At 32.0% G+C, this 16,094-nt stretch overlaps 3 protein-coding genes across 3 annotated transcripts; 1 reads left to right on the forward strand and 2 right to left on the reverse strand.

Annotated features, from left to right (window-relative positions):
- Positions 1-21: 21 nt before the first annotated feature.
- Positions 22-6,626, reverse strand: LOC112714520 (leucine-rich repeat receptor protein kinase HPCA1). The gene is made up of 19 exons (XM_025766136.3): positions 6,384-6,626; positions 5,651-6,098; positions 4,836-4,956; positions 4,670-4,741; positions 4,473-4,547; positions 4,271-4,342; positions 3,942-4,106; positions 3,750-3,824; positions 3,489-3,560; positions 3,323-3,394; positions 3,124-3,192; positions 2,834-2,908; positions 2,600-2,737; positions 2,010-2,491; positions 1,754-1,900; positions 1,519-1,655; positions 1,212-1,431; positions 884-1,119; positions 22-744 (listed from the first exon to the last, which is right to left on the reverse strand). The coding sequence occupies exons 2-19, from the start codon at positions 5,733-5,735 to the stop codon at positions 271-273; spliced, it is 2,787 nt and encodes a 928-aa protein (XP_025621921.1). The 5' UTR covers positions 5,736-6,098; positions 6,384-6,626; the 3' UTR covers positions 22-270.
- A 5,345-nt stretch (positions 6,627-11,971) lies between these two features.
- Positions 11,972-15,002, reverse strand: LOC112714526 (uncharacterized). The gene is made up of 8 exons (XM_025766141.3): positions 14,569-15,002; positions 13,456-13,493; positions 13,142-13,222; positions 12,936-13,019; positions 12,807-12,841; positions 12,581-12,666; positions 12,303-12,368; positions 11,972-12,225 (listed from the first exon to the last, which is right to left on the reverse strand). Exons 1-8 carry the CDS (start codon positions 14,633-14,635, stop codon positions 12,191-12,193), a joined length of 492 nt encoding a protein of 163 aa, XP_025621926.1. The 5' UTR covers positions 14,636-15,002; the 3' UTR covers positions 11,972-12,190.
- Positions 14,992-16,028, forward strand: LOC112714527 (uncharacterized). The gene is made up of 2 exons (XM_025766142.2): positions 14,992-15,128; positions 15,608-16,028. Exon 2 carries the CDS (start codon positions 15,611-15,613, stop codon positions 15,818-15,820), a length of 210 nt encoding a protein of 69 aa, XP_025621927.1. The 5' UTR covers positions 14,992-15,128; positions 15,608-15,610; the 3' UTR covers positions 15,821-16,028.
- Positions 16,029-16,094: the final 66 nt, after the last annotated feature.

The raw sequence follows: 16,094 nt of genomic DNA on the forward strand, positions 1-16,094 counted from the left end.
TAAAAGAAAATGAAGAGACAGTTGGCATTCAAAAACTATACTTACATTTAAAATTACAATCATTAACAAAATTAACAAAAATATTTTCATGACCACAAGTCTACAATACATACATATAAGGATGTTTGAAGTTCTCCCCTTGTGGTACCTCATAATTGATGCACCAGAATATTCAAACTGAATTTGTATCCTAAATTTGACACACCAAACCTCAATGATTACATGTGAAGAGGGAAGTAGATACACAAAAAAGTATAAATATACCAAGTCTCATTGAGGTTCTATCTTTGCTGTTGGGAAGTTTCCAGAATGGCTAAAATCTTCATTGTCATAAAGGTGTTTGACATTTTGCCCAAGTGGCACCTCATAGCTTTCTGTGGTGGAAGCTGATTCAACACTGGGGTTCAAACCAGCAAGCTGGATTATGTTCTCAATCTCTTTCACAACCTCAGCCATGGAAGGCCTCTCAGATGCATATTCTTTCACACACCTCATTGCCACTTCAACAAACTTCTCTAACCCCTTTGGACTTGTGCTGCTGACTATGGTTGGATCAACAATAGAGTGAAGATTGTACAAGTCTTTTGATGTATCCATTACCCTCATTACCTCTCTCACAATATACTTCCCTTGCTCTATTGGCCTTTTCGCTGTTACTAGCTCAAGCATCACCACTCCAAAGCTATATACATCGCTCTTTTCGGTCAATTGCTGGCTCATGTAATATTCAGGATCCAAGTATCCCTATGACAACAAAAGGTAACAAAGCAATCAAAATACTTATTCAATTTTTTTGTGCTAAACAGAAGCTTTCTTTATTCTTCAAGTTTCATTATGTATGATGTTTAATGAAGTTATAAAGTCTAAAGCATTGTCTACAAACCATTGTCCCTTTGACTTGAGTAGTGACATGGCCCCTTTCACTATCTACAAGAAGTTTTGAGAGACCAAAATCAGCCACTTTTGCATTAAGGTGACTATCAAGTAGGATATTGCTTGATTTTATGTCTCTGTGTATGATTGGTGGGTTAGCAAGTTCATGAAGATATGCCAGACCCCTCGCTGCGCCCAACGCGACTTTCAGCCTCCGTATCCAATCCATCGATATCCCAGACTTTCCTGCATTGACAAAGTTGAATTGGAAAATAATAATGATGAGTCTATGATGCAACATCATGGCAGATATGGACTGGTGAAGGAATTGGAAATACCTGTAAGACTATCCATTATAGTACCATTTGGAACATACTCGTACACCAGCATTTGTTCACCCTTCTCAAAGCAGAAACCCACAAGACTAACAAGATTCTTATGGTGGACCCTTGAAAGAAGTTCAATCTCAGTTTTAAACTCAACAGCACCTTGCATAGATTCTTGTGCAGCCCGCTTGATGGCAACCACTTCCCCAGCAGGAAGAACACCTTGGTACACCTAGTTGATGAAGAACAATTAGATCTTTCACTCTTTCATACAATTGAACAAGAAGAGAGTAAAGATAAAGATGTCATGAATGAATACCTTTCCATAGCCCCCACTTCCAATAGTATTACTTTCTGAGAAGTTGTTGGTGTATTTCCTCAGATCTTCGAAAGAAAACCATCGCGCTCCTTTCAACTGAGGAGCAGCTCCACTATTCGGGTTCTGTTCCCAATTTGCTGCAATTTAAATGACATTTGGATCAATAAAAGAGTACCAGAAACATTGCTTTCATTACAAGAAACAAACTAAGCTAAACTTGCATCAACTATCTTACCAAAAGGATTGAGTTCAGATCTTTCTGCTCTTCTTTTCTGGCGGAGGGCATACATGCCTATGACGAATGCTAATCCAAGAAACACCACAACAGCAACTACTGCACCAATTATAGCTCCAGTATGCTTTGACTTTGATTTAGGTTCTCCTATGTGACATAAGAGTGACAGAGTGAGAGAAGAAAATAATATATGACAGAAGAGACAGAGAAAATATAATTAGCATTTCTGCTTAATAATTAGACACTGAACCACCACCTCCATAGTATTGATAGTTGAGACCATTGAAGAAGTAAGGGGAGAAAAATTCCGGGGCCTTGAAAATTTGGTTACTTAGCACAAAAGCAACACTTGAAACTCCAGTTCTATTGAAACGATCAGTTTGAGATGGGAAGACATCCAGAGTCAACTGAAAATTGTTGTTAGATGCATTCCTTGAGGGATTACTCAGAGAAACTGAATCCACAGGAAGCTTTTGGGACTCAAAGCTCTTCAACAAAGACTGCTCAAGCTCCTTGTAATCAGTATCGTTAAGGGTTGTGAAACTAAGAGCTCTGGAGTAGAGTGTTCCAGTATAGGGATATGCACATTTACAATTTGGGCTGGAAACCTGACCAGAAGAGCAGGATTGAGCGGAGCAATTATTTAGTGGTGTTGTGTATGCAGGAGTTTGTAGGGGCAGTTGGCAGTAACTCAGTTTTTGAGCTTCAGATTCATGACAAATTGGATTACCAGCTAACCTGCAAAAGCATTGCATAATAACTGTCTCAGAATCAAATTGAGTCTACTTGAATAGCTGGAAGAATCAAATTGAACTCTGTGATATCAATGTCATAAATGAATCTTACACCACTTGGAAATTTATCTTTTTGCTTCCTGGCTTGTAATCGGTTATTTGATTATCCTGCAAATCAATGAGCTGCAGACTGTTACTGTAGCCACTGGTAAGATTCAATGTGCCACTCAGCTGGTTGTCCCCTAGTAGCCTGTTACCACAATTCAATAAAACCAGGTTATCTCACATTCATATGATGCATCACTTAATTATTGAAAGTTAGAATGAAGGTGAAGGAACAGCATACACAGTTGTCAGAGATTGCAAACTTGAAACCCATAATGGAATATCAGAATCGTTGAAAGAATTGTTGCTCATATCCCTGCAGAAGATTTTCCATAAATGCAAACTTAGATCATTATATTATGCATGAGTTTTATGTTTATGTTTTGCATGTTTTTGTTGCATAAGATCTAAGTGTAGGAAAAACATGTAAGCAATAGCATGGCTTCTGGAATATTATTATTGATGTTTAACTTGAATAAAAACTTTTCCAAAATATAATAGGCTATAATTATTCTACAGTTTACTACTTACACATAGGAGAGACTGTTCAATCCGGTAAGGTCCGGCAGAGAGCCATTCAGCTTATTATGGGATAAATACCTGCAAAAGTATATATAGTCAATGCCTTCTCTCTGCAAGATTGATAACATAGAAAAACATGGAAATATTTGCAGATAGACAGTTTATGTATGAAGCTTAATATGACATGATGGTTCTTTAGTTTCCTTACAGCTCACTCAGCTGTCCAAGATTCTTTAAAGTTGAAGGCACTGCTCCGCTAAATCCATTTGTATCTAAGCGCCTATGATCAAGAGAGGAAAATACATCAATATAGAGAAAATCCAAAGAAATTCAGACATCAAGAAGTCACCTGACACAGGTAACATGATACTTACAACACCTCCAATGTGCTCACTTGACCAAGGGAGCTAGGAATACTACCCTGCAGTTGATTGTTGTCCAAAAGCCTGAGATAAAAAGAATACAAGGGTGGATAATGTCACCACCATATTAGGAAAATAACATGAAATTGCAGATAAATGTAATTGAAATATTGTGCTGTCTTAAACTCTGTGACATGGATTTCCATGCCTTCAATTCATTTATCAAAATCAAGAAAACCAAAAAAAAGTACTATAAGATGTAATGATGCTTACACATGTTTTAGTATCATTTTTGAATTGAATAGTTTTTCTGGTAATTGATCAGAGAACTTATTGTTCCCCATATGACTGCAAAAACAGTGAACATTGTCTTAGATAATCACTGAAGTGGTAACTATATATATTCAGTTATATTATTAATGCAACAATATCAACTGAAAAGTGATGTAATGAGAATTGACATACAAGTGTTGGGCCTGAAGGAGCAGGTCAAGTCCTGGTGTTCCTTTGTTATCAGATACAGGAAGTTGTCCTTCAAGTTGATTATCAGCAACATCAAGCCAATTGATATTAGTCAGATTGCCAATGGAGCCCGGAATTGTTCCGTTGAACCGATTCATATTAAGTGCTCTGCATAGCAATATCTGATAAGCTAATCATAATGTACCATATCTTAGCACAATGAATAAACACTGAGCTGCAACATTTGGATAAATTCAAGAAGTGAACATGATATGAAGCAATATCCTTTGTGACATTGGAAGTAGCAGAGTTGTTAATATAGAAGTTCTTACAGAAAGGTTAGTTGCTTCAAAGCTCCAATAGAGTCTGGTATAGGACCAGAGAGACCACAACCAACCAAGGCGCTGGCAAATAATAAGAGAAGTAACTTATAAAGAAGCATACTATATTTTTCAAGGGATAGAAAAATGCTAGATAGAAGAATTTCATTTTATTTTTCAAATATGATATTGCTAATTAAACTGCTTTCCTTACAGGGATTTTAGCTTCTTCAAACTCCCAATTTCTTGTGGAATCGTTCCTGTCAAGCCAGTGTTGTAAGAAAGATCCCTACATGAACAAAACAAGAATGATCCATTGGTTATTCTGTTTTCTCAATTCAGCTTATTTTGAAGATCAAATGCCTTAACCACACTGAATCATTTTAATGAATATGAGAAATTGAAAATTACAATGTGTCTAGTTCAGGTAATTGTTGGATTGCTGAAGACAGTTGTCCCTCCAAATTCATGCTTAACAGTTTCCTGAAAAATAAAAACATTTTTTCTTTTCAAATTTAGTTTCTGAAGAGTATAATGTGAGAAACAATCTTTCATGTCAAAGGAAGTGAGGACTAACAATTCTGTAATCCTTGAGTTGGAGCAACGAATTCCTTCCCAATTACTGCCACAAGGATCTGTACCAACCCAATTTGGTGGTCTGTTAGTCCAGAATCCTGTAAGAGCTGCTAAGCCATTATCTGAAGCAACAAAATTCACAAAAGGAAAATTTGTTAAAGGAACTAAGTAAATAGAAGACTACAATCTCAAACAAACTCTAACAGATTTTACAATAGTAAGAACTAAGAACCTACATCATGTCAACTATTATTCTGGCAGAGAAAAAAATAACAAGGTAAACAAATCCATTTTCTAACTTTTGATTATTTCTTATAACCATTGTAGAAATGATCTATTCTTATAAAATATCTGCCTAACTGCTAAATGAAGGAAGAATCAATTACTTTTTAAAATTTCAAAACATTAGTTTCATCAGTTGTTTGCTTCATTAAATATTTAGAAGAATATTTTAGAGGCTAATTGAAGGTTATATCATAACTCTAGCATTATTTATTAGCAGCAAAGGATCTCTGAGTAAGTAACAATATAGGTCAATGACTTGCATGCATAATAAGCACAGATTTTGACAGAGATAAAGGTGAAGATAGAACATAATCAGTCAGTGCTATGAGACAAAAGGAACAAAGGGACCACTGTGAAATTGATACAGAATTTGCATAAAAGGCCTAAAATAGTTTAGGCACTTGTCAACCATATATAGTAGCATCCCAAGAAAATGGCAAGAGTTCTTGCTCTTTTATTTATATATATGAGATATGATAAAGCTACATGAAACAAAGAGTAAGATATCAAAAAGGGTTGAGTTGAGCTTACAGTCTTGGCTGTTTGTTTGTGCTGCTACAAGCAGAACTTGAATAAGAAGCATGAGTAGAAGAAACAACTTGTTATGATGTTCCATTATTATGATGCTGAAAGTTATATCTTCTGATGATGAATGAAAAAATCTAATCAACCCTTTTCTTTCAAATGGAAGCAAGACAAGGATCACAGAATAAAGCAGAAAACTTTAACCAAGAATGTCTGAGATAAATTCAATAGATAAAGGTGGACGCGTCTTCTTGAATCTTGATGGCTAACTAATACATTTTACTCAGTCAACGGCTCTTCCATGTAAAAATTTCAACGTTTGAGAAGGTTATATTTAACTCCAAGAAATAAGAAAGAAGAAAAAGATAAAAATTGTTCCATGGTGGCCACTAACCATATATATCTATAAATATCTTCAATTGATAGAGTCATTGTGATTTTTTATTTTCCCACCCTGAAACATTCAAAAGAAGAATTCTATAAATAATAAGAATAAGAAAACATGAAGTGTTTGAATAAGCAACCACCTAAATGTAAGATTTAATTTCTATTGGTATCTGTCAATCATGCAAGATGCAATTGGTTCCACTTCCATATTAAAATAGTGCTCATCACAACTCTAAGGTAGTTACATATTAAAGTCAAATTATTGAATATTAGTTGAGGATATAAACTATAGGTGATGAACAAGGTGCACTCATCATCATCACTCTCATATTTGTTAGGAGGGGACACATACATTCATTTTTGGTGTCGCACATTGTTGGAGCTAAATTGGCAGATGAGTGATACTATAAGAACCACCTTGTTCTTTCTTTTCCATGACCAAATTCATATTCAAATTTAATGGCCTTACACTATATGACAATTTCATGAACATCTAGTTTGCCGTCCAATTAATATTACTATTAGCAATACAAAAATAAATAAACTTAGTTATGCCAAAATTTTGTGTAGCTTTCACTACTCTCTGCTCATGTACAACCTAAGATATATTCTAAGAGTTTTGTCATATGTATACCTAAAATTATTACACGCAATTCAATTTAATAATAGTATATAAGGCTGGGTTTGTTTTCAGGAACAGGACATGGAGATACAAAATCGTGTTTGACAGATAAGATATAGATAGAGACATTATGTCCAGGGATACTGAATTAGTATATTTTGTATTCATCCTGACAAGAAGGACACACAAATACTAACAAGAGATACAACTTATTTTTTATTTTTTCTTTCATTATTCTTGTTAATTTTTTATAATTATATTTTTTTATTATTATATTTTTCTTCTTAAATTTTTTAAATAAAAAATGAGAATAAATTGAATTTTCATAATTTATTCTAGTTTATCACCAAACAAAATATAAGAACACAAAATTTGTGTCTTGTCCTCATTATCTTATCTTGTCTTCTTCTCAAAAACAAAGGTAGCCTAATAAATGTGCCTAGTATAGTATACAAAGAGAGAGTGTTTAAAGGACATTTCTCTAATAGTAATAATATTTCTTAGTTTCAGATATCCTTGCACACAACTAAGCACACGCATTGAACAAGAATAAACAAGAATTTTTAATTTTTTTATTTATTTTTTAGTGTTCTATTTTAGAGAGAAAAGATGTGACAATTTGTATAGTTGGTTGGACAGGCTTGAAGCAGCTTGTGATCTTTGTATAATTTGTATTTGAGCAAAGTGGAGCGGCAACCGAAGAGGGTGAGAAAATAATACAAGTTTTGTACTAAACCAAAAACAAAGAAACAAAAAGTTTAAATGAAAATATAGCATCCTCTTCTATTTCCTACTAGCTAGGATTTAAAAAAAAAAAAATCAAAGTGATTAAGATTAAAATAAATAAATAAAAAAATCAAAAGTCATTGCAACGTCAAATTAGAGGAGAGACTCTACTTCACGGAAGAAAAGTGAGAACGCTAAATTAAAATTATTAAGATAAAGAAAGCCATCAGTGTGGTGTATCTATATACTATTCATTATTGCATGTTGTATTCTTAGCTTCACGTAAATTAAATATGATGAACAACTTTTTGTCTTAGTGACTGGACGATATGTTCTAATAATAAAGTATTAGGAGTTATTTAGATAAAAACGTTTAAAATATTTTTTTTAAAAAATTTTTTAATTATTAAAATTTAACATATATAATCGATTAAAATATATTATTTTTATTAAAATTAGATTAGACAAATCGGTTTGATTGAAAAACTAATGAACCAAACTTTGAATCGATATATATATATATATATATATACTAAATTGGTTTTTTTGGGCGTAATCCTGTTTTGATCCTTAAGGTTTAAAGTGTTCTATTTGAATTCAAAAAAATTTCATTTAGCTTCAATCTAGTCTCACTGTGAGGTTAAAATTAAATAATTAATGTAATGTCCTACACTAATGCATCTACGATTGATTTTGTGTTTTTAGAATTTGTACTTGTTCTCCAAATTATCGACTTTGTTCTTATACTCATGTAGGACATTTCGTTAATTATTTAATTATATATAGTAAAAGTATTGTAGTTATTTTTTATAAAAAATATTAATTTAGATCGATTCAAAATTTGATTTACCAATTTTTTAGTTAAATCGATTTATTCGACTTAATTTTAACAAAATTAATACAATTTAATCGATTATATATATTAAATTTTAGTTATTATAAAATATCTTTAAAAAAATATTTTAAGTATTTTTATGTGAATAGTTCTCTAGAGTCTAGAGTAATAATGTGAATCCTACGGCAAATTGCATTTTCTTTAACAAAAGCCGCATAGATTATTATTATTCAAATGATATTGGAGAAAGGAGTTGGTCAAATCCACCAATATAATTACTATAAAAAAGTATGTAACATTTTTTTTGGTTCATGTATAAGCTGTGATTAAGGGGTCAAATTAAACAATTTCATACGTTGATCGGTTAGCCGTGGCCTAGTATATGGAAGAAGTCATGTTAGTTCATGAACCTACAGAAATAGTCCCATTCAATCTAATGTTTTTACTGCTTTACAAATTTGAATTTTTTTTTTTAATAATGTTTTCGTCACTCGTGTATTATCCTTCGTTATTTAATGAAACTATTTAGTATGAGATGATAAATATTGTCATGTGCTGCAAATATCCAATCCCCACATTTGATTATTATTATTATTATAAAAAAAAAAGTCAAAAATACAAACGCAGTCATATTTTTGAAATTTCATAAATAAATGTTCAAGTTGAATTTCATGTTGGATAGCTATTTTAATTACATGGCATCAAACAGTGACATATATATAATTATATATTGAATTCCGGCCCCCTTTTTTTTTTGTTTTTGTTCTTCTAATATACATCAAAAGAAAAAAAAATATTTAAATTAGCGACGAGACATTAAAGGGCAAGTTAAATGACAGTATAGTTTTCAATCCAACCTTTAAAATTTAGGATTCTAAACAACAAGATGTTTTATAGAAAGACAAAAAAATTACTAAAATTTATTTTATTTAGTATTTATAAAATTTATTTTATTTACTAAATAAAATAAGTTCTAATTATTAATAAATTTTAATAATGTTTTACTATTTTTTTTTATTATCAGACTTTTCCGTTTGTTACTTTGTTATTTGCCTTCAAACTTAGAGAAAGTAATTAATATAGGAAGGGAGGAAGAAAAGTGGCACGACCTAATTTGAATTTCAATAATTGAAGATGAGTTGGTAGCTAACGATGCAGATATATGCAGTTAAGACTTGTAATAAATACTCGAATCATATGGCACATGGATCAATACAACCTATTTTTCTCCAGTTTTTATTATTTGGTAATATGGATATTATGATATATATTGATTAAAAGGACATGCATAATTTGATGCTGACGTATATGATCTGTCCTTGTACTTTTTGTAATTAATTAATTAAATAATACTTTAAGATTTTTTTTATCTGATAAATTAGACAATTTTTAATTTTAGGTACTATAATATATTTATATTACACACTTATCTATATAATATTAAAGAATTTATATTCAACACTTGGTATATTCACCAAAATTTAAACTTAAATACAACGTATTTAAAAAATGATGCTTTCATAAAATTGTAGAAAACGTTTTTTTTAAAGATATTTTTTAATAATTAAAATTTAATACATAAATCACTTAAATTATGTTATTTTTGTTAAAATTAGATCAAATAAATTAATTTGACCGAAAAATAGTGAATCAAATTTTGAATTTGTCTAAATTAATATTACTTTTTATAAAAAATGACTCCAATACCCCTATTATATAAAATGACTAAAATATTCTTATTATATATATTACTTTTAAAAATTCTAAATTCTAGTCTTTTTTTCTTTATTGTTATAGGGTTAGAATTTAAAATTTTCAAAATTAATATATATATATATATATATATATATATATATATATATATATATAAAACAGGGATATTTTAGTTATGTTTTATAATAGAAATATTATAGTAATTTTTTATAAAAAAATATTAATTTATACCGAATTTATTAATTTTTTTGTTAAACTAATTTGTTCAGTCTAATTTTAATAAAAATAATATAATTTAATTGATTATAAAATTAAAAAAAAAAGATATTTTTAAGATCTTTATCTAAATAATTTCCTTTAAAAAAAATATAATTTTACCAATTGAGTCTCAGCCGTGTATACTTCAAGGTTTAAACTCCCATGGGCGGTGTTACATTAAATGGATGTGGACTGAAGTCGAATCACAACACCCAACTTGTAGACATTATTTTCGCTGATCAAATTGAACTAAGAAGAAACATATGCAACCAGTCAAAAATAAGGATGATGTGATGATAACTTGTATATGATTGAGACTAGTTGTATATGCTGTTAAAACTATGTTGAGTCCTTAAAGAAAAAAAAGACAATTATTAGTTATATCATATGACATAGTTTAATCAAAGTGGGATTGGAGTTTTATACCAGTGATTTGGATAAAAGAAATGTTATTACAAATACCATAAGCTGCAATTATATTATATCATATGTAACAGCTAGTGTATCATCTTTGAAGGGAAGCTATATATATGATGATATTAATTGAGATTAAGTTATAGACTACTATGTATGGCCTAATGATTAATGAACTATATTGTAAGGTTCACTTTTGATTTTGAACTTCCTATGAATTTGTGAATTAAGTTTTCACTTGCCGGCCTTCTTTTTTTTTTTTTTTGTTGCCGGCCTTGCCCACTTTCATGTCGTTATGATCCTTTATCCTTCCTTACAATGCAAAACTCTATAATAATAATAACAATAATACTAATTAATTAATTAATTAATTAATTAATAATACCACCATCTTTCGAGTGCTATACATTTCTCAAACAAATGGCAGTTTATAGAGTAAGTAAATACCCTTTTAATTTAAATTGGATGGATGGGATAAGAGAGACTCCAACTCTAACAAGTTCTCAAACTATTCTTGTATTATTCGCCTCTTAAAGTTTAGGTATTTACGTCATTCCCATATTGAGTTATATTTTCTTTCTTATATGAATTTATTTATAGTAAAAGATAAAACTAAACATCAACATTGACACAACTTAGGATACTGTAGATAGCTGGATACATTAAATTACACCCAAAAAAAAAAAAGCTGGACATAATGCCAGAACAATCAAGGTAGCAAGTAATGCATTTGCTAAAGAGGCTTGCTTAGCTGTTGTGTGTTATTATGCTTAAATCTTTGTTGATCATGTTCCTAGCATTAATGAAACCAGTGGTTGTTAAAGAGGTCAAGATACCTAAATAAATTCATGATATTTGGGTATGGTCCATGTAAGGTATGATAATAAGTAATAACGCATTATCCCTTAATCAGTAGTTACTCAATGAAAATAAGTTATGTGATTATGTGATCAGTAGTTACTCAACAGAGAACATAGCAACGTCCCCAAGAAAAAAAAAGAAAACCATCTCAAATAGCTGAATAAGGACAGACCAATGCAAAGCACCCATGCTGCATGAAGTTTGGTTAAAGGCTGATCCCAAAGAATATAAGGTAGACGGTCTAAAGTGGCTAATTCTACTCTATTTGAATTTATAGCCAAAGTAATATATCCCGAATAGGAAAATGATAATGTCACTCTAATTTTGATAATACCAATCCAAACGTTTTTTGCATTGTATATTTGCAAGAATTTATAGAATAAAAGAATGACATTATCAAAATAGGAGTAAGAATATTCATTCATTCTCCAAATGCAATAATACCCTACTCTCTAACAAAAACATTTTGGTTAACAAATAGAAGGGTAGAGGGCGTGGAGGATACTGCAGAGAAAGAGAAATATTTTCCCTTGGCTTGATGTAGGGAACCCTTTTATATAATAATAATAGTAAATATTTCAAGCCAAATAATTGCATTACATGTTAACAACTTGGAATGGTTATCTCCATTATAAAGCTAAATGGACACAATATTGTATTGTAGTGTAGTGAGAGCACAGATTCCTCCTAATTGGAGTAAAACCAGGCCACACAGCAATCTCCACGAAATTCACTTGCGTGCTTCGGCTTTCTTCTGCTCTTTGGCTGAAACAGATTGAATCCTCGGTTCAAAGACTTTGAAATCACAAGAGTTGGCAAAACAAACAGCCATTAGAGCTTACCAGCTTTCTCTTCTTCTCTCTTCTTAGCTGCTTCCGCCCTTTGCTGACGTATAAGAGCTAAACGTTCTGCATACCAAAGATAGAAACATTAATCATATGCATTTTACAATTAAGATTCTCATGATTTCTCCCAGCAAAACATATCTATTTCAGTTAAACTACTCTAGCGTACTCCAATCATCAAAACTTGTACACAAGCAACCATAAACATAAGGGGAAGAGGAGCAAGAAAAAAATGTACACAACTAGAGAAACTATTTCAAGAGCTATAGAGGTACCTAAATCTTTCCTTGCTTGTTCTGTTTTTCCTTGCTCTTGCAGCCGCATGTAGCGTTCATGAGCTCTCTGTTTCTCTATCTCCTCTCTGCAAAAAGGTGGGAAATTTTATATATAAAGAAAACTTCACAACTTTCACCAATATGGAAAAAGCAATTAGACAAATAGAATGTCCAGATCTCCTTTAACAATCTTGCTTTAACAAGAAGCAAATAAAAAATAACAAACCTTTCACGCCTTGAAAGTTCAGTAGTTTTTCCAACCTGCACCGACCGAAAAAAATTAGCATTATACTTAGCATGAAATTTATTACAATAAGATGTCAGTGTAAAGATCAAAAGGGAAAGTTGAACTCACATCAACATCTCTAGCTTTCAAGCTCTTAGGCTTTACCAAGTTAGGATTTTCAATCTCAATAATCCCTTGAGTTCCTTTACTCTTCTGCATACATTATATGGCAACAGGACAGTCAATTTCATACTTACGAGGGCATACTGCAGAAGCAAACAAAAAGACACAAAAAAGTGAACAATTCAGGAAAATTTATATAGTAGTATATTAACTGTGGCTTCTTCTTCTTCGGATTCTTCCCCAGATTCATCCTCAGACACTTCCTTGGGTTCTTCTTCATGCTCAGCTTCTTTCTAATAAAGTCATCAAGAAAATGATCAGGTTAGTAAAATTTGTTTTGCAAAAGATATCAAGAAAATGGAAACAGCTTAATTATAATCATGTACAATTGTACATTGTATTTCTTTAAAAACAAATCACCATAGGTAATCCAAACTGACAAAATTATTCTGTGTAAAGTGAACAAATGATGTGTACTTGAGAGAAAGGAGAAAGAGGGGGTGGGGAAAAGGGTGTAGAAGAAAACCTGTCTAAAAGTTCGAGGACGGTTAGAGGTTCCAGCAACTGCAGCAGTCAAATGAAATATTGAGTTCTCAAAAGTATTCTTTATGAAATTAAGAAATATCTCTTCTGTTTCATCTCTTTAAAGGAGGAGAGGAAAGAGGTGTTGGTATCACAATCTATCTTGTTATTTTAAATTTTAAACTTTTAATACAGCTCAGTTTTGCATTTAGAGAATTGGGTTATAACCTAACCAATTAAACAGTGTAGTATATCAAAAGAGTATAAATCATAATGGAAGCTTTTGTCTTCTAAAACTTAAAAGGATAAAAAGGGCTGATAAAAGAAAATCATTAGAAGCTTTTCCCTACATTTCTGTCATCAATCCTAAAAGAGAGAATAAAATTTACAGGATCTACTACCACTTTCGCAAACAAGTTCCTACATGATTTACCAGTCTCACATAGTCACATAAACAATCTAAGCCACAACCATAATCATGTTTGAAATGCCTAAACAACAATCTAAATCAGTTCTCCCCAGCATAGCCAAATTTTGAAATGGTTAACAAACCTTGGAGGGAAAACCAAAATTCTATTAACAAACCTGGCAGTTCTATTTCCTTATGTGTTAAAACTCATAGTGAGGCAATGTCGCCTTCATGGTAGCCTATATAGAAACCAACCACAATCATAGGCCAAAAAAGTGACAATCTCAGCAACACTACACAATCGTTAATTTTCCATTTTCATCACAAATTATAATATTTTTCATATTTATTCAGGGCCCTAACTAATGCTTATTTCATCTATAGTGCAGCTTGTAGCTTCAGATAAAAGAATTAACAGCATAAACCAACTATGAACGCTAATTTGAATTTCATTCAACATAACAGTATATTCATTAATTATTAAACTTCACAGTCTATCCAGATCTAACTACAAAACGTCCACACAAAAACAACACACACTTGCTTCAATTTTACTGAATCAATAAACCAGCTACATAAAAACTTAGCTCAAAATCACAATTTGCAACAAGCTGAATAGAATTTCACTGATTTTGAGAAGAAACGACAAAAACACCAACAACGGGAATCAGACGGAAAAGAATAAAAGGGTTTGAGAATTGTGCTTACGGAGATCTTCCGGCGTGGAGAACTGGCGGCGACCGGTGGGCTTGCTCTTGTATTTTCCCCTTCCCATCGCAGTTCCAATTCAATAATACCAATCGCTCATACACTACGATCAGATTAGAATAATGCTACTCTTCTGCAGCAATCGTTTATGATCAAATAGAATAGAATGCTCAAACCAAAAAGCGGATGCGCTTTCTTTCACTTTATTCCAAATTCCAATCTTTTCTTCTTTTTTCAATCGTCAAAAACCCTAGTTGCGTTTACTCCATTACAAATTTTGATGAATCCAATTCGGAATCTGTATTTCCAATTTTCAATTTTATTTTATTCTTTTGCTTCATAAAATAAAACTTTTTTATTTACTTTTCGGGGTATTGTTTCTATTTTCTAAACTCAAATGGGCCCAAGAGGCCCAAATTATGTCCAAGGTCCAAGACCTAAAATCCGTTCTTCGTCTTCTACGTCGGTAATTGCAGGGTTAGGAACAGATTTTCTTTTCACACAGTTCACAGTCCAGAGAATTCAATCTAATCTTAGTGCTGCAGCAACTACCATTTTAGGTAAACCTCGTCATTTGTTTCAATTTGAACTTTTTCTCTCGCTATTTTTTTTCCCAGCTGCTAGAATGAGTTTGGTTGTGCTTTTATGGGTTGCTTGTTGCAAGTTCCGTTTTTTATTTTCAATTCCTGAAATTTATCCATTGTTCTTCTGGAGCTGTATTCTTGGTCTTACAGTTCCTAAATTTTAAGGCAAGCCTTATTCGGTTTTTAGCTCTGTTCGTGGAGAGACATGGTTATCGCTCTTCATTCATTATGTCCAAAACAGAAATGAAAAACAATAATTGATCTGAATTATTTGTATTAACAATTATTATTATCATTGTTATTTTGTTTTTGGATTTTGGGGGGGGGGGGGGGTTGGCTTTTGGTGGTGGCAGGATGTTCCAAAATAAAATTCTATTTAGCGTACCAAGTGTTTGATCAAATGTGTGTATGGTGTGTACGTTGTTGATAAGCTTGGATGTATTGCAAATTGGCAGGAGATGAAGAAGGGAGTGCACCCGCAGAAGCAATGGATAAGCTATGTTACACAAACGGGTAGATTGATGCATGTCATGATGACAAAGATACACCCTGTTGGCAAAGTTTACCACTTCCGGGCAAGGCGTCAGATGGCCGAGAGTTTGGGGCAGATTGCCAAGTTCAGGCGTCGTTTTGGGCTAGAAAATCCAGAAACCACTCCAAAAAAATGACGTCCTCAACAAGAAGAGGGAGAGAAGTTTCTTTGCCTCTATATTAAAATGCAAGTTCAAGGAGAATAACATATATACTTGATGATACTCTTAATCTGGCTTTTTGTAGAATTCATTATAGATTTATATATCAAGTTAAAACTGCTGAAACATTTCATTTTTCAGTTAATATCAAGTGATGTCGTGAGTAGTGCATTTTATCTAGTTATCCTGGGGCTAGCATACACTGATATTTATTAGCTACCTTTGAGGCCTTTTACTTTACAAGGAAACA

Source organism: Arachis hypogaea, chromosome 10, assembly GCF_003086295.3.
Source record: "Arachis hypogaea cultivar Tifrunner chromosome 10, arahy.Tifrunner.gnm2.J5K5, whole genome shotgun sequence".
Lineage (NCBI taxonomy): Eukaryota > Viridiplantae > Streptophyta > Magnoliopsida > Fabales > Fabaceae > Arachis > Arachis hypogaea.

Coding starts and splice junctions, on each gene's coding strand:
- LOC112714520 (XM_025766136.3), bottom strand. CDS start 5,735: ATGGAACATCATAACAAGTTGTTTCTTCTACTCATGCTTCTTATTCAA. Junction 1,901..2,009: donor CAACTATCAATACTATGGAG/GTGGTGGTTCAG, acceptor TATGTCACATAG/GAGAACCTAAATCAAAGTCA. Junction 1,432..1,518: donor GAAGTGGGGGCTATGGAAAG/GTATTCATTCAT, acceptor TTCATCAACTAG/GTGTACCAAGGTGTTCTTCC.
- LOC112714526 (XM_025766141.3), bottom strand. CDS start 14,635: ATGGGAAGGGGAAAATACAAGAGCAAGCCCACCGGTCGCCGCCAGTTC. Junction 13,223..13,455: donor GTCCTCGAACTTTTAGACAG/GTTTTCTTCTAC, acceptor TGACTTTATTAG/AAAGAAGCTGAGCATGAAGA. Junction 12,226..12,302: donor GAGAGAAGAAGAGAAAGCTG/GTAAGCTCTAAT, acceptor AATCTGTTTCAG/CCAAAGAGCAGAAGAAAGCC.
- LOC112714527 (XM_025766142.2), top strand. CDS start 15,611: ATGAAGAAGGGAGTGCACCCGCAGAAGCAATGGATAAGCTATGTTACA.